This window comes from Coregonus lavaretus (assembly GCF_964263955.1).
Source record: "Coregonus lavaretus genome assembly, contig: HAP1_SCAFFOLD_1087, whole genome shotgun sequence".
NCBI lineage: Eukaryota > Metazoa > Chordata > Actinopteri > Salmoniformes > Salmonidae > Coregonus > Coregonus lavaretus.
Window position 1 is genome coordinate 28,619 of NW_028166864.1, and position 27,595 is coordinate 56,213.

Genomic DNA, 27,595 nt, shown 5'->3' on the forward strand with positions numbered 1-27,595 from the left:
CAAGTATGAGAAGGACTTTCATCGGGTCATTCATTGAGCTATTTAGAACCGTTTTACATTTCTAGGAGTTGGAAACTTTATATACGGTAGGTTGATTTATTGTGTATTTACAATACATCATTGTGACAAGAACAAGAATGAATGGTTGAACATTTATGGATGTTTTAGGAACTTACGATATCATTTAGTTCAACTTTTGATATGTCGATTTTTTACATGTATTAATAATTGTGCCTTTTCATGGTTATGTAGTGAGAGTCTCTGCTGATTATGTCATTGTGTGTGTGTGTGTGTGTGTGTGTGTGTGTGTGTGTATGTGTGTGTGTGTGTGTGTGTGTGTGTGTGTGTGTGTGTATGTGTGTGTGTGTGTGTGTGTGTGTGTGTGTGTGTGTGTGTGTGTGTGTGTGTGTGTGTGTGTGTGTGTGTGTGTGTGTGTGTGTGTGTGTGTGTGTGTGTGTGTGTGTGTGTGTGTTTATCTCTCCCCGTGTAGAGATGCAAGGAGCAGAGAGACTGATCTTTCTGGGCTGGCTGCTGAAAGGTGCTTAGAAAATGTGCTTTTTGATGTGATACATTTCTTTCTTACAGATCATATATGTTCAGGTCAATTTTGAGAAGGAAGAATTTTCAATTTTTTGAGGAATTGAAGAATGATCAATTTATCAATTAATGTAGGCTATGATAGGATATTTATTCATTCAGTGTCAGTATTGTATTGGGTTGTTGAACCCAGCCCTGCAAACAGAGACCACTAACTCAGTTCTGTTGAACCCAGCCCTGCAAACAGAGACCACTAACTCAGTTCTGTTGAACCCAGCCCTGCAAACAGAGACCACTAATTCAGTTTTATAGTACACTGACACATACACTACCAGTCAAACGTTTGGACACACCAACTTATTCAACTGTTTTTCTTTACTTTTACAATGTAAAATAATAGTGAAGACATCAAAACTATGGAATAACACATATGGAATGATGTAGTAATCACAAAAGTGTTAAACAAATCAAAATATATTTTATATTTGAGATTCATTCTTCAAAGTAGCCACCCTTTGCCTTGATAACAGCTTTGCACACTCTTGCCATTCTCTCAACCAGCTTCATGAGGTAGTCACCTGGAATGCATTTCAATTAACAGGTGTGCCTTCTTAAAAGTTAATTTGTGGAATTTCTCCGCGTGTGTATTTCCCACCGTAAAGCATGGAGGAGGAGGTGTTATGGTGTGGGGGTGCTTTTCTGGTGACACTGTCTGTGATTTATTTAGAATTCAAGGCACAATTAACCAGCATGGCTACCACAGCATTCTGCAGCGATACGCCATCCCATCTGGTTTCGGCTTAGTGGGACTATCATTTGTTGTTCAACAGGACAATGACCTAACACACCTCCAGGCTGTGTAAGGGCTATTTGACCAAGAAGGAGAGTGATGGAGTGCTGCATCAGATGACCTGGCCTCCACAATCCCCCAACCTCAACCCAATTGAGATGATTTGGGATGAGTCGGACCGCAGAGTGAAGGAAAAGCAGCCAACAAGTGCTCAGCATATGTGGGAACTCCTTCAAGACTGTTGGAAAAGCATTCCAGGTGAAGCTGGTTGAGAGAATGCAAAGAGTGTGCAAAGCTGTCATCAAGGCAAAGGGTGGCTATTTGAAGAATCTCACATATAACATAGATTTTTTGGTTACTACATGATTCCATATGTGTTATTTCATAGTTTTGAAGTCTTCACTATTATTCTACAATGTCGAAAATAGTAAACATACAGAAAAACCCTGGAATGAGTAGGTGTGTCCAAACTTTCGACTGGTACATAATTTCCAAAATAAGCTGCTGTGGTCCCGGTTTCCTCCCAGATCAATAGTCACATTGGAAATGAAAACATCCTGTTAGATCACTCAGACCAGTGGTCAGATCATTTCAGGGGCCATATTCATTGTGTCTCAGAGTAGGATAGCTGATCTGGAATCAGTTTAACATTTTAGATCAGAATAAATAAAGATGAGATGACAGGAGGGACCTGATCCCAGAACAGCATTCCTTCTCTGGAACACTTTATAAATACGGCCTCAGATTATGTCCATTGTATAGGTTAATGGTTAATAAATTGGGGAGCAGTTAAATCATTATAAACTGTTCATCTTTTTACTAACCTAGTAGTTTGTTGTCTAAGCCATCTATCCAGCAGGGTTAGAGTTAGTATATATTTGTTAAGGAGAGATTGTTGTCTAAGCCATCTATCCAGCAGGGTTAGAGTTAGTATATATTTGTTAAGGAGAGATTGTTGTCTAAGCCATCTATCCAGCAGGGTTAGAGTTAGTATATATTTGTTAAGGAGAGATTGTTGTCTAAGCCATCTATCCAGCAGGGTTAGAGTTAGTATATATTTGTTAAGGAGAGATTGTTGTCTAAGCCATCTATCCAGCAGGGTTAGAGTTAGTATATATTTGTTAAGGAGAGATTGTTGTCTAAGCCATCTATCCAGCAGGGTTAGAGTTAGTATAGATTTGTTAAGGAGAGATTGTTGTCTAAGCCATCTATCCAGCAGGGTTAGAGTTAGTATATATTTGTTAAGGAGAGATTGTTGTCTAAGCCATCTATCCAGCAGGGTTAGAGTTAGTATAGATTTGTTAAGGAGAGATTGTTGTCTAAGCCATCTATCCAGCAGGGTTAGAGTTAGTATAGATTTGTTAAGGAGAGATTGTTGTCTAAGCCATCTATCCAGCAGGGTTAGAGTTAGTATAGATTTGTTAAGGAGAGATTGTTGTCTAAGCCATCTATCCAGCAGGGTTAGAGTTAGTATATATTTGTTAAGGAGAGATTGTTGTCTAAGCCATCTATCCAGCAGGGTTAGAGTTAGTATAGATTTGTTAAGGAGAGATTGTTGTCTAAGCCATCTATCCAGCAGGGTTAGAGTTAGTATATATTTGTTAAGGAGAGATTGTTGTCTAAGCCATCTATCCAGCAGGGTTAGAGTTAGTATAGATTTGTTAAGGAGAGATTGTTGTCTAAGCCATCTATCCAGCAGGGTTAGAGTTAGTATAGATTTGTTAAGGAGAGATTGTTGTCTAAGCCATCTATCCAGCAGGGTTAGAGTTAGTATAGATTTGTTAAGGAGAGATTGTTGTCTAAGCCATCTATCCAGCAGGGTTAGAGTTAGTATAGATTTGTTAAGGAGAGATTGTTGTCTAAGCCATCTATCCAGCAGGGTTAGAGTTAGTATAGATTTGTTAAGGAGAGATTGTTGTCTAAGCCATCTATCCAGCAGGGTTAGAGTTAGTATAGATTTGTTAAGGAGAGATTGTTGTCTAAGCCATCTATCCAGCAGGGTTAGAGTTAGTATAGATTTGTTAAGGAGAGATTGTTGTCTAAGCCATCTATCCAGCAGGGTTAGAGTTAGTATAGATTTGTTAAGGAGAGATTGTTGTCTAAGCCATCTATCCAGCAGGGTTGGGGTCAATTGAAGCCAACCCTGCAGTCCGGTCCTGATAGTGAGCTGCTGTGTTTTTCAGGTACCCTGTGTCAAGTTGGGGTGGAAGGAACAGACTGCACTAGTGAGTATGCAGATCGGTGTATTCCAAATAGTGGGCCAGGACTACTTCACCGGTTAAAGACTAGATTGCTTATTACAGTATCTGTAAGGGTCATGATGGGTAACAAGTAACAAGCATTTGGCTGTTTTTCCACCTCCTTCCATCTGAAAAACATTCAAAGAAACACATCACCTTCATAGTACTAGTTAGTACCAAATAATGGTTCATAACCTTTTTATATTGGTTCTTTGAATAACCCTTTTTGTATGGTTCTTCATTACACTGACAGAACCAGTGGGTTCTTCATTACACTGTAAAATAAAATCCCAGCTACTGGTTGCAGTGAAAATATAGTAAATATACCAAACGTTACTGCATTTTAACATATTAGTGCTGTACAGTGAGGGAAAAAACACACACACCCTTCTACAGTCAGGGAAAAAAGTATTTGATCCCCTGCTGATTTTGTACGTTTGCCCACTGACAAAGACATGATCAGTCTATAATTGTAATGGTAAGTTTATTTGAACAGTGAGAGACAGAATAACAACAGCAAAAATAAAAAAAATGCATGTCAAAAATGTTATAAATTGATTTGCATTTGAATGCAATTATCTACGCATAGATAATAAACAGAGTAGCAGCAGCGTAAAAGAGGGGGTGGGGTCTGTGGGTATGATAACGATTGGGACAGATTGTTAAAAGATTAAAACCAATAGACATTCTGGCATTTGTCCCTATGAGTGCCACAAACAACCCTTAAATTGTTTTGAAAACTCTCATGAAGAACCTTCTGGTTCCAGGTAGAAACAATAACCGGTTCTACAGTTACAGTGCATTCGGAAAGTATTCAGACCCCTTCCCTTTTTTACACATTTTGTTACGTTATAGCCTTATTCTAAAATAGATTAAAACATTTTTTTCCCTCATCAATCTACACACAATACCCCATAATGACAAAGCAAAAGAAACAGAAATACCTTATTTAATATGTATTCAGACCCTTTGCTATGAGGCTCGAAATTCAGCTCAAGTGCATCCTGTTTCCATTGACCATCCTTGATTTGTTTCTAAAACTTGATTGGAGTCCACCTGTGGTAAATTCAATTGATTGGACATGATTTGGAAAGACACACACATGTCTATATAAGGTCCCACAGTTGACAGTGCATGTCAGCGCAAAAACCAAAGTCATGAGGTCGAAGGAATTGTCTGTAGAGCTCCGAGACAGGATTGTGTCGAGGCACAGATCTGGTGAAGGGTACCAAAACATTTCTGCAGCATTGAAGGTCCCGAAGAACACGGTGGCCTCCATCATTCTTAAATGGAAGAAGTTTGGAACCACCAAGACTCTTCCTAGAGCTGGCCGCCCGGCCAAACTGAGCAATCGGGGGAGAAGGGCCTTGGTCAGGGAGGTGACCAAGAACCAGATGGTCACTCTGACAGAGCTCCATAGTTCCTGTGTGGAGAAGGTAGAATCTTCCAGAAGGACAACCATCTCTGCAGCACTCCACCAATCAGGCCTTTATGGTAGAGTGGCCAGACGGAAGCCACTCCTCAGTAAAAGGCACATGACAGCCCGCTTGGAGTTTACCAAAAGGCACGTGAAGGACTCAGACCATGAGAAACAAGACTCTCTGGTCTGATGAAACCAAGATTGAACTCTTTGGCCTGAATGCCAAACGTCACGTCTGGAGGAAACCTGGCACCATCCCTACGAGACTAGTCAGGATCGAGGGAAAGATTAATGGAGCAAAGTACAGAGAGATCCTTGATGAAAACCTGCTCCAGAGCGCTCAGGACCTCAGACTGGGGCGAAGGTTCACCTTTCAACAGGACAATGACCCTAAGCACACAGCCAAGACAATGCAGGAGTGGCTTCGGGATAAGTCTCTGAATGTCCTTGAGTGGCCCAGCCAGAGCCCGGACTTGAACCTGATCGAACATCTCTGGAGAGACCTGAAAATAGCTGTGCAGCAACGCTCCCCATCCAACCTGACAGAGTATGAGAGGATCTGCAGAGAAGAATGGGAGAAACTCCCCAAATACAGGTGTGCCAAGCTTGTAGCGTCATACCCAAGAAGACTTGAGGCTGTAATTGCTGCCAACGGTGCTTCAACAAAGTACTGAGTAAAGGTTTTTAATACTTATTGAAATGTGATATTTCAATTTTTTATACATTTTGCAAAAATTTATAAAAAGCTGTTTTTGCTTTGTCATTATGGGGTATTGTATTGATGAGGGGGGAAAACAGCAATTTAATCTATTTTAGAATAAGGCTGTAACGTAACAACATTTGGAAAAAGTCAAGGGGTCTGAATACTTTCTGAATGCACTGTACATATATGATACTTTAGATGCGCTTACGGTTGTTAGGTACTCACATGGTAATGGTCAATACCTTTATGGGTAAAGGTGTAGTGTAATGGTACATTGTAAGGGTTGGTGTGAGGTGTGACCCAGGTGCGGTGCAGGATAGACAGTAGGCAGTAGGCAGAGATGGTGAAACAAGGATCTTTACTGGTGGTCCAAAAGCCAGGATACAAAATAACGGACTTGTCAAGATAAAAGAAAGGAGGAGAAAATTGGTCTCCAAAAACAGGCTGACAGCAAACATACGAAATACTAACTACGACTGAAAACAACAATGAAACAGGGAGAACACTTCTCGAGTACCTGTACATACGTCTCCGATCAGACACTGAGTAGTACTGCAGGACATAGAGAAACTAGCAGAGAAAACTGAGCAAGGGAACACAGGGAAGTGAGGGCATAAATACACAGGTGAACAGGTAGACACAGGTGAACAGGGAGACACAGGTGAACAGGGAGACACAGGTGAACAGGGAGACACAGGTGAACAGGTAGACACAGGTGAACAGGGAGACACAGGTGAACAGGGAGACACAGGTGAACAGGGAGACACAGGTGAACAGGTAGACACAGGTGAACAGGTAGACACAGGTGAACAGGTAGACACAGGTGACACCAATAGGATACTGATTAGTCCAGACTGTGAGTGAGGAGGTGCCTAAGGTTGTCGGAGGGTGACACCTAGTGGGCCGCTCCGGAACTGCGACCCCCCTCCCGTAACACTAGCCACTGGGATTTTTGCCCATTCTTGCAAAAGTATTCATCCCCCTTGGCTTTTTTTCCTATTTTGTTGCATTACAACCTGAAATTTAAATTAAGAGAAGGAACTGACAGCTCAAAAACATATCAATCGCTCACTAGCAGTGTGTGTGTGTGTGTGCAAGTGTGTTTGTCAAATGTGTGTGTGTGTGTGCGCTCCCTAATTACTTCACCTTGATATGTAGGTGGGGCAATGTGCCGGTTGTACTGCGGGCCTATTAGCATGTTGTATTTGTGCCATCTGTTACTGTTACTGTTTTGGTGTCTCCCGAGTGGCGCAGTGGTCTAAGGCATTGCATCGCAGTGCTAGCTGTGCCACTAGAGATCCTGGTTCGAATCCAGGCTCTGTCGTAGCCGGCCGCGACCGGGAGACCCATGGGGCGGCGCACAATTGGCCCAGCGTCGTCCAGGGTAGGGGAGGGAATGGCCGGCAGGGGATGTAGCTCAGTTGGTAGAGCATGGCATTTGCAATGCCAGGGTTGTGGGTTCGATAAAATAATGTATGTGCTAACTGTAAGTCGCTCTGGATAAGAGCGTCTGCTAAATGACTAAACTGTAACTGTAAACTGTTAAGTGATTTATGTTGATGAAGGTTGGGCACCTCATTTTTTTCCTAGTTATGTGTACAGTGCCTTCTGAAAGTATTCACACCCACTGACTTTTTCCACATTGTGTTGTGTTACAGCCTGAATTTGAAAATGGATTAAATTGAGATGTTTTGTCACTGGCCAACACACAATAGCCCATAATGTCAGAGTGGAATGATGTTTTTAGACATTTTTACAGATTAATAAAAAATGTAAAGCTAAAATGTCTTGAGTCATTAAATATTCAACCCCTTTGTTATGGCAAGCCTAAATACGTTCAAGAGTTAAACATTTCTTAACAATTCACATGATAATTAGCATGGACTAGGTTTGCAATAATAGTGTTTAACATGATTTTTGAATGATTACCTCATCTATAATAATATGCCATTTAGCAGACGCTTTTATCCAAAGCGACTTACAGTCATGCGTGCATACATTTTTGTGTATGGGTGGTCCCGGGGATCGAACCCACTACCCTGGCGTTACAAGCGCCATGCTCTACCAGCTGAGCTACAGAGGACCACATCTCTGTACCCCACACTCCCTTTGAGCATGGTGAAGTTATTCATTACACTTTGGATGGTGTATTACAGTTTTTCTCCATTGGTTTGGCTCATTTCTTGAAACAGAAATTACATTCTCAAAACTCTAAGATCATTTGGCAAAACAGTCTTACAGTTCAGCACAACACTATAGCTCACTTGCAAAAGCTCATATCTCTCCTAAAACTGTTCACTCATGCTTCAAAACTAAATTCCTTTCCCATATAAGGAGTCAGTGACACGAAAATGGCAAAGATCCTTCTCAATTGCTTTGGCTCATTTCTTGAAACAGACCGGACGTTCTCAACACTCTTGGTGCTTTAGCCAAAATAACGTGGATGGTTCGGCACAACACCATGGTTCACCTGCAAAAGCTCATACCTCTCCCAAAACAGTTCACGCATGTGTCAAAACTAAATTTCCTTCTCATTTAAACAGTCAGTGCCCCCAAAATGCTTCGTCCCTTTGGCATTGTGTAAGCACTGCAAGTCAAAATGTTTAGATGTTTTGTCACTATGGCAGAGGACCATTGAAATATCCCTCATGTCCACCTTTCAGTCTTAGCCCAGTCCTTCATTGACAATGGTTACTGTACTGTTTTTTGTCTAGCTAACAGAATACAATTGTGTATAAAACTGAAAAAAAAAATAGGATTTTAGGGTAAGAGTAGCCTCCAAGGTTTGACATCACACATTGCACTCATACTGCCAAGGAAATTGTAACCATTATCATTCACACACATAAAGTAACTTCCATACATCAGAGTAAAAAGAAAATGTATACAGCATAATATACTGTAATATAAACACACAAACAAAAAACAATGAAAATTATATGCAGCCTACAGTGCTGTAAATAAAGCTGGAGTTTCACAACTAACAGTTCTTCACTGGTCGCTGTCCTCACCCTCCTGGCCATCCACACGCTGCTGTCTGTCTGGCCACAGATTCTCGTCCACATCACAGCTTATATTCTCCCTTGCGATGCAACGAGGGAAGAAACGGCGTGCATGTTCCAAGGGATTCATATATGGTATTCATGGTATTATGTTCTTGACTAATTTTGACAATTGAACAGACTATTGTGCATGTGATGACTTATACAATGAAATGACGCTGACACGTTTTGGAGCGAACAACCATTAGACTGAGAATCAACAATCAGTTTAGATCAACAAGATCTATTCACTTGGAAATTGTGCTAAATGTAGGCTACCTGTACTTAATCATTTGCAAAGATGTACTGAGACATTGAGACATGTACTTAGACATTTGCAATTTGATGAAATGAATGAGAAATTCAATTCTGTTGTGAACAATTGCCAAGTGGTTTGGAGGTTTGTCCATGTAGTTTTGAGAATGTAATTTCTGTTTCAAGAAATGAGCCAAACCAATGGAGAAAAACTGTAATACACCCAGTCACTACAAAGATCAAATCAAATCAAATCAAATTGTATTGGTCACATATTTAGCAGATGTTATGGCGGGTGTTCCAACAGTGCAGTAGTATCTAACAATTCACAACAATACACACAATTCTAAAAGTAAAAGAATGGAATTAAGAAATATATCAATATTAGCAATGTCGGAGTGGCATTGACTAAAATACAGTAGAATAGAATACAGTATATACATATGAGATGAGTAAAGCAGTATGTAAACATTATTAAAGTGACTAGTGTTCCATTATTAAAGTGACCAGTGATTCCAAGTCTATGTATATGGGGCAGCAGCCTCTAAGGTGCAGGGTTGCGTAACCGGGTGGAAGCCAGCTAGTGATGGTTATTTAACAGTCTGATGGCCTTAAGATAGAAGGTGTTATTAATAATAATATATGCCATTTAGCAGACGCTTTTATCCAAAGCGACTTACAGTCATGCGTGCATAATTTTTTTTGTGTATGGGTGGTCCCGGGGATCGAACCCACTACCTTGGCGTTACAAGCGCCGTGCTCTACCAGCTGAGCTACAGAGGACCACATTAAGTCTCTAAGGCCCCAGCTTTGATGCACCTGTACTGACCTCGCCTTCTGGATGATAATGGGGTGAACAGGCCGTGGCTCGGGTGGTTGATGTCCTTGATGATCTTTTTGGCCTTCCTGTGACATCGGGTGCTGTAGGTGTCCTGAAGGGCAGGTAGTTTGCGCCCGGTGATGCGTTGGGCAGACCGAACCACCCTCTGGAGAGCCCTGCGGTTGCGGACGGTGCAGTTGCCGTACCAGGCGGTGATACAGCCCAACAGGATGCTCTCAATTGTGCATCTGTAAAAGTTTGTGAGGGTTTTAGGGGCCAAGACAAATTTATTCAGCCTCCTGAGGTTGAAGAGGCTCTGTGTTGAGGACCAGCGAAGTGGAGGTGTTGTTTCCTACCTTCACCACCTGGGGGCGGCCCGTCACGAAGTCCAGTACCCAGTTGCACAGGGCAGGGTTCAGACCCAGGGCCCCGAACTTAATGATGAATGATGCATCCTTCCAAACTCAGTTTCAGGAGAGGAAGGAAACCACTCTATTTTTATTCTGTACAGGCTTCCTTCTTTTCATCCTGTCATTTAGGTTAGTATTGTGGATTAATTACAATGTTGTTGATCCATCCTCAGTTTTCTCCCATCACAGTCATTAAACTCTGCAACTGTTTTAAAGTCACCATTGGCCTCATGGTGAAAATCCCTGAGCGGTTTCCTTCCTCTCCGGCAACTGAGTTAGGAAGGACGCCTGTATCTTTCTAGTCACTGGGTATATTGATACACCATCCAAAGTGTAATTAATAACTTCACCATGCTCAAAGAGATATTCAATGTCTGCTTTTTTATTTTTACTATCTACCAATAGGTGGCCTTCTTTGTGAGGCATTGGGGAAACCTCTCTGGTCATTGTGGTTGATATTCACTGCTCGACTGGGGGACATTACAGATAATTGTGTGTGTGGGGTACAGAGATGAGGTAGTCATTCAAAAATCATCTTTAAAACTATTATTGCACACAGAGTGAGTCCATGCAACTTATTATGTGAGTTGTTAAGCAAATGTTTACTCCTGAACTTATTTAGGCTTGCCACAACAAAGGGGTTGAATACTTATTGACTCAAGAAATTTCAGCTTTTCATTTTACCAATAGGTGCCCTTGTTTGCGAGGCATTGGAAAACCTCCCTGGTCTTTGTGGTTGAATCTGTGTATGAAATTCACTGCTCGACTGAGAGACCTTACAGATAAATGTACAGTGGGGAAAAAAAGTTTTTCGTCAGCCACCAATTGTGCAAGTTCTCCCACTTAAAAAGATGAGAGAGGCCTGTAATTTTCATCATAGGTCAACTATGACAGACAAATTGAGAAAGAAAAATCTAGAAAATCACATTGTAGGATTTTTAATGAATTTATTTGCAAATTATGGTGGAAAATAAGTATTTGGTCACCTACAAACAAGCAACATTTCTGGCTCTCACAGACCTGCAACTTCTTCTATAAGAGGCTCCTCTGTCCTCCACTCGTTACCTGTATTAATGGCACCTGTTTGAACTTGTTATCAGTATAAAAGACACCTGTCCACAACCTCAAACAGTCACACTCCAAACTCCACTATGGCCAAGACCAAAGAGCTGTCAACGGACACCAGAAACAAAATTGTAGACTTGCACCAGGCTGGGAAGACTGAATCTGGAATAGGTAAGCAGCTTGGTTTGAAGAAATCAACTGTGGGAGCAATTATTAGGAAATGGAAGACATACAAGACCACTGATAATCTCCCTTGATCTGGGGCTCCACGCAAGATCGCAAGATCTCACCCCGTGGGGTCAAAATGATCACAAGAACGGTGAGCAAAAATCCCAGAACCACACGGGGGGACCTAGTGAATGACCTGCAGAGAGCTGGGACCAAAGTAACAAAGCCTACCATCAGTAACACACTACGCCGCCAGGGACTCAAATCCTGCAGTGCCAGACGTGTCCCCCTGCTTAAGCAGGTACATGTCCAGGCCCATCTGAAGTTTGCTAGAGTGCATTTGGATGATCCAGAAGAGGATTGGGAGAATGTCATATGGTCGGTCAGATGAAACCAAAATATAACTTTTTGGTAAAAACTCAACTCGTCGTGGTTGGAGGACAAAGAATGCTGAGTTACATCCAAAGAACACCATACCTACTGTGAAGCATGGGGGTGGAAACATCATGCTTTGGGGCTGTTTTTCTGCAAAGGGACCAGGATGACTGATCCGTGTAAAGGAAAGAATGAATGGGGCCATGTATCGTGAGACTTTGAGTGAAAACCTCCTTCCATCAGCAAGGGCATTGAAGATGAAACGTGGCTGGGTCTTTCAGCATGACAATGATCCCAAACACACCGCCCGGGCAACGAAGGAGTGGCTTCGTAAGAAGCATTTCAAGGTCCTGGAGTGGCCTAGCCAGTCTCCAGATCTCAACCCCATAGAAAATCTTTGGAGGGAGTTGAAAGTCCTTGTTGCCCAGCAACAGCCCCAAAACATCACTGCTCTAGAGGAGATCTGCATGGAGGAATGGGCCAAAATACCAGCAACAGTGTTTTAAAAACCTTGTGAAGACTTACAGAAAACGTTTGACCTGTGTCATTGCCAACAAAGGGTATATAACAAAGTATTGAGAAACGTTTGTTATTGACCAAAAACATATTTTCCGTCATAGTTGACGTGTACCTATGATGAAAATTACAGGCCTCTCTCATCTTTTTAAGTGGGAGAACTTGCACAATTGGTGGCTGACTAAATACTTTTTTTCCCCACTGTATGTGTGGGGTACAGAGATGAGGTAGTCATTCAAAAAATCATGTTAAATAATATTACTGCACACAGACTGTTAAGCACATTTTTACTCCTGAAATTATTTAGGCTTGCCATAACAAAGGGGTTGAATACTTATTGACTCAAGTCATTTCAGCTTTTCATTTGTAATACATTTTCCTTAAAAAATATCTTTGACATTCTAGGGTATTGTGTGTAGGCAAGTGACACAACATCTCCATTTCATCCATTTTAAATTCAGTCTGTAACACAACAAAATATGGAAAAAGTCAAGGGGTTTGAATACTTTCAGAAGCTTTCTGACGCCACCCTCAAGAACCCCTTGATAACCTTTTTTATTCGAGTGTATTCTTAAAAAGGTCTACGTCAGCTCAAACTATTTTTTTTGCGGTTATGTTGACATTAATTCGTTTTATTTCATTTGTAGACATGATAGGCTAATCATCATTGTGTTCTTTCCCTCCAGATCCTCATTGGAACACGTCAGTATCAGTGAGTCCCTCTGGTCCAGTGATAGAGGGCAGTGCAGTGACTCTGACCTGCAGTAGCGATGCCAACCCACCAGTGATCGGATACTGCTGGTATTCAGTGAGAGGGGGTAATACCAGGGCTACAGGCTTTAGCCAGGTCCTGAAGACCAAAATCTGGGCGGACAATACCCACTTCTACTGCGAAGCCAAGAATATGTGTGGAACACAAAATTCGACGATCATTCAACTACATGTGCTGTGTAAGTGTAGTGGAGGTTGTTAAAGGAATCAAAGGACAGTTCCATGATGATTCTGTGGTCCTCTGTAGCTCAGTTAGTAGAGCAAAGCACTCCCTCAGCAAAGGTTTTAGGTTCAATTCCTAGGGCTAAAAGTGTCTGCTAAATGTCACGTACATTATATATACCAACTAGGCTTTAGCTCAGTTGGCTAATGTAGTCTGGAGTCGTTGAGATCTGTCGGTTACAGACTGTAAAGATACGTAAGCCTATATACAGTTGAAGTCGGAAGTTTACATACACTTAGGTTGGAGTCATTAAAACTCATTTTTCAACCACTCCACACATTTCTTGTTAACAAACTATAGTTTTGGCAAGTCCGTTAGGACATCTACTTTGTGCATGACACAAGTACATTTTCCAACAATTGTTTACAGACAGATTATTTCACTTATAATTCACTGCATCACAATTCCAGAGGGTCAGAAGTTTATAGACACTAAGTTGACTGTGCCTTTAAACAGCTTGGAAAATTCCAGAAAATGATGTCATGGCTTTAGAAGCTTCTGATAGGCTAATTGACATCATTTGAGTCATTTGGAGGTGTACCTGTGGATGTATTTCAAGGCCTACATTCAAACTCAATGCCTCTTTGCTTGACGTCATGGGAAAATCTAAATAAATCAGCCAAGACCTCAGAAAAAAAAAATCAAAATGCCTGAAGGTACCACGTTCATCTGTACAAACAATAGTACGCAAGTACTGGGACCATGGGACCACGCAGCCGTCATACTGCTCAGGAAGGAGACGCGTTCTGTCTCCTAGAGATGAATTTACTTTGGTGCGAAAAGTGCAAATCAATCCCAGAACAACAGCAAAGGACCTTGTGAAGATGCTGGAGGAAACAGTTACAAAAGTATCTATATCCACAGTAAAACGAGTCCTATATCGACATAACCTGAAAGGCCGCTCAGCAAGGAAGAAGCCACTGCTCCAAAACCGCCATAAAAAAGCCAGACTACGGTTTGCATCTGCACATGGGGACAAATATCATACTTTTTGAAGAAATGTCCTCTGGTCTGATGAAACAAAAATATAACTGTTCGGCCATAATGACCATCGTTATGTTTGGAGGAAAAAGGGGGTAGCTTGCAAGCCGAAGAACACCATCCCAACCATGAAGCACGGGGGTGTTAGCATCATGCTGTGGGGGTGCTTTGCTGCAGGAGGGACTGGTGCACTTCACAAAATAGATGGCATCATGAGGAAGTAATATTATGTGGATATATTGAAGCAACATCTCAAGACATCAGTCAGGAAGTTAAAGCTTGGTCGCAAATGGGTCTTCCAAATAGACAATGACCCCAAGCATACTTCAAAAGTTGTGGCAAAATGGCTTAAGGACAACAAAGTCAAGGTATTGGAGTGGCCATCACAAAGCCCTGACCTCAATCCTATAGAAAATGTGTGGGCAGAACTGAAAAAGTGTGTGCGAGCAAGGAGGCCTACAAACCTGACTCAGTTACACCAGCTCTGTCAGGAGGAATGGGCCAAAATTCACCCAACTTATTGTGGGAAGCTTGTGGAAGGCTACCCAAGACGTTTGACCCAAGTTAAACAATTTAAAGGCAATGCTACTGAATACTAATTGAGTGTATGTAAACTTCTGACCCACTGGGAATGTGATGAAAGAAATAAAAGCTGAAATAAATCATTCTCTCTACTATTATTCTGACATTTCACATTCTTAAAATAAAGTGGTGATCCTAACTGACCTAAGACAGGGAATTTTTACTAGGAATTAAATGTCAGGAATTGTGAAAAACTGAGTTTAAATGTATTTGGCTAAGGTGTACGTAAACTTCCGACTTCAACTGTAATACTTGTGTTAAAAGGCTTTAGCTCAGTGGGCTAACGAAGCCTTCAGTCACACATGCAGCATAACATTTGTATTGTCTATTTCCCTCCAGATGGTCCTAAAACCATGTCTGTGTCAGTCACCCCATCTGGACCAGTGTTTGACGGTGCAATGGTGAATCTGACCTGCAGCAGCAATGGCAACCCACCAGTAAGCAACTTCACCTGGTACAGTGTGAAGGGAGACCAGGTGGTACTGGTTGGGGTTAAGAAGAGGCAAGAGACCATGGTGTCTGCAGAAGTCCACCAGTTTTACTGTGAGGGCAGAAACGACCATGGAGAACAGAACTCACCCATGATAGAAGTGGTCGTACTCTGTATGTATACTGTAGTTACAAGACAAATTCAACCATCGACAAACATTTTTGGCAGTTATTTAACAATGTTGTTGTTGCTGCTGCTGTTGTTGTTGCTGCTGCTGCTGCTGTTGTTGTTGTTGTTGTTGTTGTTGTTGTTGTTGCTGCTGCTGCTCTTCTTCTTCTTCTTCTTCTTCTTCTTTATTAATGCAGACACCAATCCATCCCTCCAGATCCTCCTTGGAACACGTCAGTATCAGTGAGTCCCTCTGGTCCAGTGTTGAAGGGCAGTTCAGTGACTCTGACCTGCAGCAGCGATGCCAACCCACCAGTGTCCAGCTATAACTGGTACTCAGTGGACAAGAGCAAAACACGCACTGTAATAGGATCTGAACAGAACCTCACAGTAGCTAATGTTAATGGTAGTACACAGTACTACTGTAAGGCTAAGAATCAACACGGATCGGACAACTCAACATTGCTCCAGCTCGACATTCAGTGTAAGTTTTAATATCATAAACATCATATAATGTGCCCCCAAAACTCAGCTAACATTTCGTTGAATCAAGTCAGTGGTAATGTTTACCAAACTATGGGCACACTGGTGAGTCACACCCAAATTCTAGACCATGTCAACCACATTGCTTCCATTATCTGATGGATCACCAGAACATTTAAATGTCCCTTGGTGGTTCACGTCAAAACAATGCCTGGGAACCACTGATGAAAACACAATCTGATAAACACAGGCTAGTAATTCCACAATAGTCTTTTGTAGTGGTGTTAGTCACAGTAGTTATAGTAGTTATAGTAGTTATAGTAGTAGTAGTTATAGTAGTTATAGTAGTTATAGTAGTTATAGTAGTTATAGTAGTTATAGTAGTAGTAGTTATAGTAGTTATAGTAGTTGTAGTAGTTGTAGTAGTTGTAGTAGTTATAGGAGTTATAGTAGTTATAGTAGTTATAGTAGTCATAGTAGTTATAGTAGTTATAGTAGTTATAGTAGTCATAGTAGTCATAGTAGTTATAGTAGTCATAGTAGTTATAGTAGTTATAATAGTAGTTATAGTAGTTATAGTAGTTATAGTAGTTATAGTAGTTATAGGAGTTATAGTAGTAGTAGTAGTTATAGTAGTCGTGATAGTTATAGTAGTTATAGGAGTTATAGTAGTAGTAGTAGTTATAGTAGTTATAGTAGTCATAGTAGTTATAGTAGTTATAGTAGTTATAGTAGTTATAGGAGTTATAGTAGTAGTAGTAGTTATAGTAGTTATAGTAGTCATAGTAGTTATAGTAGTTAAAGTAGTTATAGGAGTTATAGTAGTAGTAGTAGTTATAGTAGTTATAGTAGTTATAGGAGTTATAGTAGTAGTAGTAGTTATAGTAGTTATAGTAGTCATAGTAGTTATAGTAGTTATAGTAGTTATAGTAGTCATAGTAGTCATAGTAGTTATAGTAGTCATAGTAGTTATAGTAGTTATAATAGTAGTTATAGTAGTTATAGTAGTTATAGTAGTTATAGTAGTTATAGGAGTTATAGGAGTTATAGTAGTAGTAGTAGTTATAGTAGTTATAGTAGTTATAGGAGTTATAGTAGTCATAGTAGTCATAGTAGTTATAGTAGTCATAGTAGTTATAGTAGTTATAATAGTAGTTATAGTAGTTATAGTAGTTATAGTAGTTATAGTAGTTATAGGAGTTATAGTAGTAGTAGTAGTTATAGTAGTCGTGATAGTTATAGTAGTTATAGGAGTTATAGTAGTAGTAGTAGTTATAGTAGTTATAGTAGTCATAGTAGTTATAGTAGTTATAGTAGTTATAGTAGTTATAGGAGTTATAGTAGTAGTAGTAGTTATAGTAGTTATAGTAGTCATAGTAGTTATAGTAGTTAAAGTAGTTATAGGAGTTATAGTAGTAGTAGTAGTTATAGTAGTTATAGTAGTTATAGGAGTTATAGTAGTAGTAGTAGTTATAGTAGTTATAGTAGTCATAGTAGTTATAGTAGTTATAGTAGTTATAGTAGTCATAGTAGTCATAGTAGTTATAGTAGTCATAGTAGTTATAGTAGTTATAATAGTAGTTATAGTAGTTATAGTAGTTATAGTAGTTATAGTAGTTATAGTAGTTATAGGAGTTATAGTAGTAGTAGTAGTTATAGTAGTCGTGATAGTTATAGTAGTTATAGGAGTTATAGTAGTAGTAGTAGTTATAGTAGTTATAGTAGTCATAGTAGTTATAGTAGTTATAGTAGTTATAGTAGTTATAGGAGTTATAGTAGTAGTAGTAGTTATTGTAGTTATAGTAGTTATAGTAGTCATAGTAGTTATAGTAGTTATAGTAGTTATAGTAGTCATAGTAGTTATAGTAGGTATAGTAGTCATAATAGTAGTAGTTATAGTAGTTATAAGTAGTCATAGTAGTTATAGTAGTTATAGTAGTCATAATAGTAGTAGTTATAGTAGTTATAGTAGTTATAGTAGTTATAGTAGTAGTAGTTATAGTAGTTATAGTAGTTATAGTAGTTATAGTAGTTATAGTAGTAGTAGTTATAGTAGTTATAGTAGTTGTAGTAGTTGTAGTAGTTGTAGTAGTTGTAGTAGTTATAGTAGTTATAGTAGTCATAGTAGTTATAGTAGTTATAGTAGTTATAGTAGTCATAGTAGTCATAGTAGTTATAGTAGTCATAGTAGTTATAGTAATTATAATAGTAGTTATAGTAGTTATAGTAGTTATAGTAGTTATAGTAGTTATAGGAGTTATAGTAGTAGTAGTAGTTATAGTAGTCGTGATAGTTATAGTAGTTATAGGAGTTATAGTAGTAGTAGTAGTTATAGTAGTTATAGTAGTCATAGTAGTTATAGTAGTTATAGTAGTTATAGTAGTTATAGGAGTTATAGTAGTAGTAGTAGTAGTTATAGTAGTTATAGTAGTCATAGTAGTTATAGTAGTTAAAGTAGTTATAGGAGTTATAGTAGTAGTAGTAGTTATAGTAGTTATAGTAGTTATAGGAGTTATAGTAGTAGTAGTAGTTATAGTAGTTATAGTAGTCATAGTAGTTATAGTAGTTATAGTAGTTATAGTAGTTATAGGAGTTATAGTAGTAGTAGTAGTTATAGTAGTTATAGTAGTCATAGTAGTTATAGTAGTTATAGTAGTTATAGTAGTTATAGGAGTTATAGTAGTAGTAGTAGTTATAGTAGTTATAGTAGTTATAGTAGTTATAGTAGTCATAGTAGTTATAGTAGTCGGATAAGTAGTAGTTATAGTAGTTATAGTAGTTGTAGTAGTCATAGTAGTTATAGTAGTTATAGTAGTTATAGTAGTTATAGTAGTCATAGTAGTTATAGTAGTTATAGTAGTTATAATATTAGTTATAGTAGTTATAGTAGTTATAGTAGTTATAGTAGTTATAGTAGTTAGTTATAGTAGTCATGGTAGTCATAGTAGTTATAGTAGTTATATTAGTCAGTTACAGTAGTCATGGTAGTCATAGTAGTCATAGTAGTTATAGTAGTCACACTAGTAGTAGTTATGGTAGTCATACCAGTAGTAGTTATGGTTGTTATAGTAGTTATAATAGTCATAGTTAGTCGTAGTAGTCATAATAGTTATAATAGTAGTTATGTTAGTCATACTAGTAGTGGTTATGGTAGTTATAGTAGTTATAGTAGTCATAATAGTTATAGTAGTCGTGATAGTTATAGTAGTCATAATAGTAGTAGTTATAGTAGTTATAGTAGTTATAGTAGTCATATTAGTTATAGTAGTTATTGTAGTTATAGTAGTCATATTAGTCATAGTAGTTATAGTAGTTATAGTAGTCATAGTAGTTATAGTAGTTATAGTAGTTATAGTAGTCATAGTAGTCATAGTAAGGGCGGCAGGTGGGTAAGAGCGTTGTGCCAGTAACCGAAAGGTCGCTGGTTCTAATCCCCGAGCCGACTAGGTGAAAAATCTGTCGATGTGCCCTTAAGCAAGGCACTTAACCCTAATTGCTCATGTAAGTCGCTCTGGATAAGAGCGTCTGCTAAATGACTAAAATGTAAAATGTAAAATAGTAGTTATAGTAGTTATAGTAGTCATAGTAGTCATAGTAGTCATAGTAGTTATAGTAGTCATAGTAGTTATAGTAGTTATAGTAGTTATAGTAGTCGTGATAGTTATAGTAGTCATAATAGTAGTAGTTATAGTAGTTATAGTAGTCATAGTAGTTATAGTAGTTATAGTAGTTATAGTAGATATAGTAGTTATGGTAGTTATAGTAGTCATAGTAGTTATAGTAGTTATAGTAGTTATAGTAGTCATAGTAGTCATAGTAGTTATAGTAGTCATAGTAGTTATAGTAATTATAATAGTAGTTATAGTAGTTATAGTAGTTATAGTAGTTATAGTAGTTATAGGAGTTATAGTAGTAGTAGTAGTTATAGTAGTCGTGATAGTTATAGTAGTTATAGGAGTTATAGTAGTAGTAGTAGTTATAGTAGTTATAGTAGTCATAGTAGTTATAGTAGTTATAGTAGTTATAGTAGTTATAGGAGTTATAGTAGTAGTAGTAGTTATAGTAGTTATAGTAGTCATAGTAGTTATAGTAGTTAAAGTAGTTATAGGAGTTATAGTAGTAGTAGTAGTAGTTATAGTAGTTATAGTAGTTATAGGAGTTATAGTAGTAGTAGTAGTAGTTATAGTAGTTATAGTAGTCATAGTAGTTATAGTAGTTATAGTAGTTATAGTAGTTATAGTAGTTATAGGAGTTATAGTAGTAGTAGTAGTTATAGTAGTTATAGTAGTCATAGTAGTTATAGTAGTTATAGTAGTTATAGTAGTTATAGGAGTTATAGTAGTAGTAGTAGTTATAGTAGTTATAGTAGTTATAGTAGTTATAGTAGTCATAGTAGTTATAGTAGTCGAATAAGTAGTAGTTATAGTAGTTATAGTAGTTGTAGTAGTCATAGTAGTTATAGTAGTTATAGTAGTTATAGTAGTTATAGTAGTCATAGTAGTTATAGTAGTTATAGTAGTTATAATATTAGTTATAGTAGTTATAGTAGTTATAGTAGTTATAGTAGTTATAGTAGTTAGTTATAGTAGTCATGGTAGTCATAGTAGTTATAGTAGTTATATTAGTCAGTTACAGTAGTCATGGTAGTCATAGTAGTCATACTAGTTATAGTAGTCATACTAGTAGTAGTTATGGTAGTTATAGCAGTTATAATAGTCACAGTAGTCATAGTAGTCATAATAGTCATAATAGCAGCTATAGTAGTCATACCAGTAGTAGTTATGGTTGTTATAGTAGTTATAATAGTCATAGTTAGTCGTAGTAGTCATAATAGTCATAATAGTAGTTATGTTAGTCATACTAGTAGTGGTTATGGTAGTTATAGTAGTTATAGTAGTCATAATAGTTATAGTAGTCGTGATAGTTATAGTAGTCATAATAGTAGTAGTTATAGTAGTTATAGTAGTTATAGTAGTCATATTAGTTATAGTAGTTATTGTAGTTATAGTAGTCATATTAGTCATAGTAGTTATAGTAGTTATAGTAGTCATAGTAGTTATAGTAGTTATAGTAGTTATAGTAGTCATAGTAGTCATAGTAAGGGCGGCAGGTGGGTAAGAGCGTTGTGCCAGTAACCGAAAGGTCGCTGGTTCTAATCCCCGAGCCGACTAGGTGAAAAATCTGTCGATGTGCCCTTAAGCAAGGCACTTAACCCTAATTGCTCATGTAAGTCGCTCTGGATAAGAGCGTCTGCTAAATGACTAAAATGTAAAATGTAAAATAGTAGTTATAGTAGTTATAGTAGTCATAGTAGTCATAGTAGTCATAGTAGTTATAGTAGTCATAGTAGTTATAGTAGTTATAGTAGTTATAGTAGTCGTGATAGTTATAGTAGTCATAATAGTAGTAGTTATAGTAGTTATAGTAGTCATAGTAGTTATAGTAGTTATAGTAGTTATAGTAGATATAGTAGTTATGGTAGTTATAGTAGTCATAGTAGTTATAGTAGTTATAGTAGTCATAGTAGTTATAGTAGTTATAGTAGTCATAGTAGTTATAGTAGTTATAGTAGTCATAGTAGTTATAGTAGTTATAGTAGTCATAATAGTAGTAGTTATAGTAGTTATAGTAGTCATAGTAGTTATAGTAGTTATAGTAGTCATAGTAGTTATAATAGTAGTAGTTATTGTAGTTATAGTAGTTATAGTAGTCATAGTAGTTATAGTAGTTATAGTAGTTATAGTAGTCATAGTAGTTATAGTAGGTATAGTAGTCATAATAGTAGTAGTTATAGTAGTTATAAGTAGTCATAGTAGTTATAGTAGTTATAGTAGTCATAATAGTAGTAGTTATAGTAGTTATAGTAGTCATAGTAGTTATAGTAGTTATAGTATTCATAGTAGTTATAGTAGTCGTGATAGTTATAGTAGTCATAATAGTAGTAGTTATAGTAGTTATAATAGTTTTTGTAGTCATAGTAGTTATAGTAGTTATAGTAGTTATAGTAGTCATAGTAGTTTTAGTAATCATATTAGTCATAATAGTAGTAGTTATAGTAGTTATAGTAGTTATAGTAGTCGTGATAGTTATAGTAGTCATAATAGTAGTAGTTATAGTAGTTATAGTAGTCATAGTAGTTATAGTAGTTATAGTAGTCATAATAGTAGTAGTTATAGTAGTTATAGTAGTCATAGTAGTTATAGTAGTTATAGTATTCATAGTAGTTATAGTAGTCGTGATAGTTATAGTAGTCATAATAGTAGTAGTTATAGTAGTTATAATAGTTTTTGTAGTCATAGTAGTTATAGTAGTTATAGTAGTTATAGTAGTCATAGTAGTTTTAGTAATCATATTAGTCATAATAGTAGTAGTTATAGTAGTTATAGTAGTTATAGTAGTCGTGATAGTTATAGTAGTCATAATAGTAGTAGTTATAGTAGTTGTAGTAGTCATAGTAGTCATAGTAGTTATAGTATTCATAGTAGTTATAGTAGTTATAGTAGTCATAGTAGTTATAGTAGTTATAGTAGTTATATTAGTTATAGTAGTTATAGTAGTTATAGTAGTTATAGTAGTCGTGATAGTTATAGTAGTCATAATAGTAGTAGTTATAGTAGTTATAATAGTTTTTGTAGTCATAGTAGTTATAGTAGTTATAGTAGTCGTGATAGTTATAGTAGTTATAGTAGTTATAGTAGTTATAGTAGTTATAGTAGTCATAGTAGTTATAGTAGTCATAATAATAGTAGTTATAGTAGTTATAATAGTTTTTGTAGTCATAGTAGTTATAGTAGTCATAGTAGTTATAGTAGTCATAGTAGTTATAGTAGTTATAGTAGTTATAGTAGTCGTGATAGTTATAGTAGTCGTAATAGTAGTAGTTATAGTAGTTATAATAGTTTTTGTAGTCATAGTATTTATAGAAGTAATAGTAGTTATAGTAGTCATAGTAGTTTTAGTAATCATATTAGTCATAATAGTAGTAGTTATAGTAGTTATAGTAGTTATAGTAGTCGTGATAGTTATAGTAGTCATAATAGTAGTAGTTATAGTAGTTATAGTAGTTATAGTAGTCGTGATAGTTATAGTAGTCATAATAGTAGTAGTTATAGTAGTTATAGTAGTTGTGGTAGTCATAGTAGTTATAGTAGTCATAGTAGTTATAGTAGTTATAGTAGTCATAGTAGTTATAGTAGTCGTGATAGTTATAGTAGTCATAATAGTAGTAGTTATAGTAGTTATAATAGTTTTTGTAGTCATAGTAGTTATAGTAGTCATAGTAGTTATAGTAGTCATAATAGTAGTAGTTATAGTAGTCGTAATAGTAGTAGTCATAGTAATCATAGTAGTAGTAGCAGTAGTAGTAGTAGTAGTAGTAGTAGTAACAATAGTAGTAGTAGTAGTAGTAGTAGTAGTAGTAGTATTAACAATAGTAGTAGTAGTAGTAGTAGTAACAATAGTAGTAGTAGTAGTAGTAGTAGTAGTAGTAGTAGTAGTAACAATAGTAGTAGTAGTATTAGTAGTAGTATTAACAATAGTAGTAGTAGTAGTAGTAGTAGCAGCAGTATTAGTAGTAGTAGCAGCAGCAGTAGTAGTAGTAGTAGTAGTAGTAGTAACAATAGTAGTAGTAGTAGTAGTAGTAGTAGTAGTAGTAGTATTAACAATAGTAGTAGTAGTAGTAGTAGTAGTAGTAGTAGTAGTAGTAGTAGTAGTAACAATAGTAGTAGTAGTAGTAGTAGTAGTAGTAGTAGTAGTAGTAACAATAGTAGTAGTAGTATTAGTAGTAGTATTAACAATAGTAGTAGTAGTAGTAGCAGCAGTAGTAGTAGTAGTAGCAGCAGTAGTAGTAGTAGTAGTAGTAGTAGTAGTAGTAGTAGTAGTAGTAGTAGTAGTAACAATAGTAGTAGTAGTAGTAGTAGTAGTAGTAGTAGTAGTAGTAGTAGTAGTAGAGGTAGTAGTAGTAGTAGTAGTAGTAGTAACAATAGTAGTAGTAGTAGTAGTAGTAGTAGTAGTAGTAGTAGTAGTAGTAGTAGTAACAATAGTAGTAGTAGTAGTAGTAACAATAGTAGTAGTAACAATAGTAGTAGTAGTAGTAGTAGTAGTAGTAACAATAGTAGTAGTATTAGTAGTAGTAGTAGTAGTAGTAGTAACAATAGTAGTAGTAGTAGTAGTAGTAGTAGTAGTAGTAGTAGTATTAGTAGTAGTAACAATAGTAGTAGTAGTAGTAGTAGTAGTAGTAGTAGTAGTAGTAGTAGTAGTAGTAGTAACAATAGTAGTAGTAGTATTAGTAGTAGTATTAACAATAGTAGTAGTAGTAGTAGTAGTAGTAGCAGCAGTAGTAGTAGTAGTAACAATAGTAGTAGTAGTAGTAGTAGTAGTAGTAGTAGTAGTAGTAGTAGTAGTAGTAGTAGTAGTAGTAGTAACAATAGTAGTAGTAGTATTAGTAGTAGTATTAACAATAGTAGTAGTAGTAGTAGTAGTAGCAGCAGTAGTAGTAGTAGTAGCAGCAGTAGTAGTAGTAGTAGTAGTAGTAGTAGTAGTAGTAGTAGTAGTAGTAACAATAGTAGTAGTAGTAGTAGTAGTAGTAGTAGTAGTAGTAGTAGTAGTAGTATAGGTAGTAGTAGTAGTAGTAGTAACAATAGTAGTAGTAGTAGTAGTAGTAGTAGTAGTAGTAACAATAGTAGTAGTAGTAGTAGTAACAATAGTAGTAGTAGTAGTAGTAGTAGTAGTAGTAGTAGTAGTATAGGTAGTAGTAGTAGTAGTAGTAACAATAGTAGTAGTAGTAGTAGTAGTAGTAGTAGTAGTAACAATAGTAGTAGTAGTAGTAGTAACAATAGTAGTAGTAGTAGTAGTAGTAGTAGTAACAATAGTAGTAGTAGTAGTAGTAGTAGTAGTAGTAGTAGTAGTAACAATAGTAGTAGTAGTATTAGTAGTAGTATTAACAATAGTAGTAGTAGTAGTAGTAGTAGCAGCAGTATTAGTAGTAGTAGCAGCAGCAGTAGTAGTAGTAGTAGTAGTAGTAGTAACAATAGTAGTAGTAGTAGTAGTAGTAGTAGTAGTAGTATTAACAATAGTAGTAGTAGTAGTAGTAGTAGTAGTAGTAGTAGTAGTAGTAGTAGTAGTAACAATAGTAGTAGTAGTAGTAGTAGTAGTAGTAGTAGTAGTAGTAGTAGTAACAATAGTAGTAGTAGTATTAGTAGTAGTATTAACAATAGTAGTAGTAGTAGTAGCAGCAGTAGTAGTAGTAGTAGCAGCAGTAGTAGTAGTAGTAGTAGTAGTAGTAGTAGTAGTAGTAGTAGTAGTAGTAACAATAGTAGTAGTAGTAGTAGTAGTAGTAGTAGTAGTAGTAGTAGTAGTAGAGGTAGTAGTAGTAGTAGTAGTAGTAGTAACAATAGTAGTAGTAGTAGTAGTAGTAGTAGTAGTAGTAGTAGTAGTAGTAACAATAGTAGTAGTAGTAGTAGTAACAATAGTAGTAGTAACAATAGTAGTAGTAGTAGTAGTAGTAGTAGTAACAATAGTAGTAGTATTAGTAGTAGTAGTAGTAGTAGTAGTAACAATAGTAGTAGTAGTAGTAGTAGTAGTAGTAGTAGTAGTAGTAGTATTAGTAGTAGTAACAATAGTAGTAGTAGTAGTAGTAGTAGTAGTAGTAGTAGTAGTAGTAGTAGTAGTAGTAGTAACAATAGTAGTAGTAGTATTAGTAGTAGTATTAACAATAGTAGTAGTAGTAGTAGTAGTAGTAGCAGCAGTAGTAGTAGTAGTAGCAGCAGTAGTAGTAGTAGTAGTAGTAGTAGTAGTAGTAGTAGTAGTAACAATAGTAGTAGTAGTAGTAGTAGTAGTAGTAGTATTAACAATAGTAGTAGTAGTAGTAGTAGTAGTAGTAGTAGTAGTAGTAGTAGTAACAATAGTAGTAGTAGTAGTAGTAGTAGTAGTATTAGTAGTAGTAGTAGTAGTAGTAGTAACAATAGTAGTAGTAGTAGTAGTAGTAGTAGTAGTAGTAGTAGTATTAGTAGTAGTAACAATAGTAGTAGTAGTAGTAGTAGTAGTAGTAGTAGTAGTAGTAGTAGTAGTAGTAGTAACAATAGTAGTAGTAGTATTAGTAGTAGTATTAACAATAGTAGTAGTAGTAGTAGTAGTAGTAGCAGCAGTAGTAGTAGTAGTAGCAGCAGTAGTAGTAGTAGTAGTAGTAGTAGTAGTAGTAGTAGTAGTAACAATAGTAGTAGTAGTAGTAGTAGTAGTAGTAGTATTAACAATAGTAGTAGTAGTAGTAGTAGTAGTAGTAGTAGTAGTAGTAGTAGTAACAATAGTAGTAGTAGTAGTAGTAGTAGTAGTAGTAGTAGTAGTAGTAGTAGTAGTAGTAGTAGTAGTAACAATAGTAGTAGTAGTATTAGTAGTAGTATTAACAATAGTAGTAGTAGTAGTAGTAGTAGCAGCAGTAGTAGTAGTAGTAGCAGCAGTAGTAGTAGTAGTAGTAGTAGTAGTAGTAGTAGTAGTAGTAGTAGTAACAATAGTAGTAGTAGTAGTAGTAGTAGTAGTAGTAGTAGTAGTAGTAGTATAGGTAGTAGTAGTAGTAGTAGTAACAATAGTAGTAGTAGTAGTAGTAGTAGTAGTAGTAGTAACAATAGTAGTAGTAGTAGTAGTAACAATAGTAGTAGTAGTAGTAGTAGTAGTAGTAGTAGTAGTAGTATAGGTAGTAGTAGTAGTAGTAGTAACAATAGTAGTAGTAGTAGTAGTAGTAGTAGTAGTAGTAACAATAGTAGTAGTAGTAGTAGTAACAATAGTAGTAGTAGTAGTAGTAGTAGTAGTAACAATAGTAGTAGTAGTAGTAGTAGTAGTAGTAGTAGTAGTAGTAGTAGTAGTAGTAGTAGTAACAATAGTAGTAGTAGTAGTAGTAGTAGTAGTAGTAGTAGTAGTAGTAGTAGTAGTAGTAGTAGTAGTAGTAGTAGTTGTAGTAACAATAGTAGTAGTAGTAGTAGTAACAATAGTAGTAGTAGTAGTAGTAGTAGTAGTAGTAGTAGTAGTAGTAGTAGTAGTAGTAGTAGTAGTAGTAACAATAGTAGTAGTAGTAGTAGTAGTAGTAGTAGTAGTAGTAGTAGTAGTAGTAGTAGTAGTAGTAGTAGTAGTAGTAGTAACAATAGTAGTAGTTTTGCTTACAGAGTGTATTTGCCTCTTTGTCTCCATCCCTCCAGATCCTCCTTGGAACACGTCAGTATCAGTGAGTCCCTCTGGTCCAGTGATAGAGGGCAGTGCAGTGACTCTGACCTGCAGTAGCGATGCCAACCCACCAGTGATCAGCTACTGCTGGTATTCAGTGAGAGGGGGTAAGGTGGACTTTGTTGCCTCTGGACAAAAACTCATCCTGGCCGTAATTCATGTTATTGACGGAGGAGAATACTACTGTGAAGCCCGTAATCCGCATGGAGAGGACCAGTCAGCATCTACAAACGCATCTATGGAGTGTAAGTAAGGTTGCAAAATTCCGTAACTTTCCCAAAATTACCAGCTCTTTTTTCAATCCTGTTGGGAGATTTTGGGAAAGTTATCAGAATTGTGTAACCCTAGGTGTAACCATAAGTGTAGGTGATTGTTTTTCTACTCAATCAAACATTTGAAACCTTGT

At 36.7% G+C, this 27,595-nt stretch overlaps 1 protein-coding gene across 1 annotated transcript; it reads left to right on the forward strand.

Moving 5' to 3' along the window:
- On the forward strand, positions 1 to 27,277 carry LOC311114196 (B-cell receptor CD22-like; the record flags this gene model as incomplete). The annotated part of the gene is made up of 7 exons (XM_084189467.1): positions 1 to 86; positions 491 to 538; positions 3,511 to 3,552; positions 13,027 to 13,290; positions 15,237 to 15,500; positions 15,713 to 15,979; positions 27,165 to 27,277. Coding segments are annotated over exons 2-7 (996 nt in total), but the record flags the coding sequence as incomplete, so codon positions are not given.
- Positions 27,278 to 27,595: the final 318 nt, after the last annotated feature.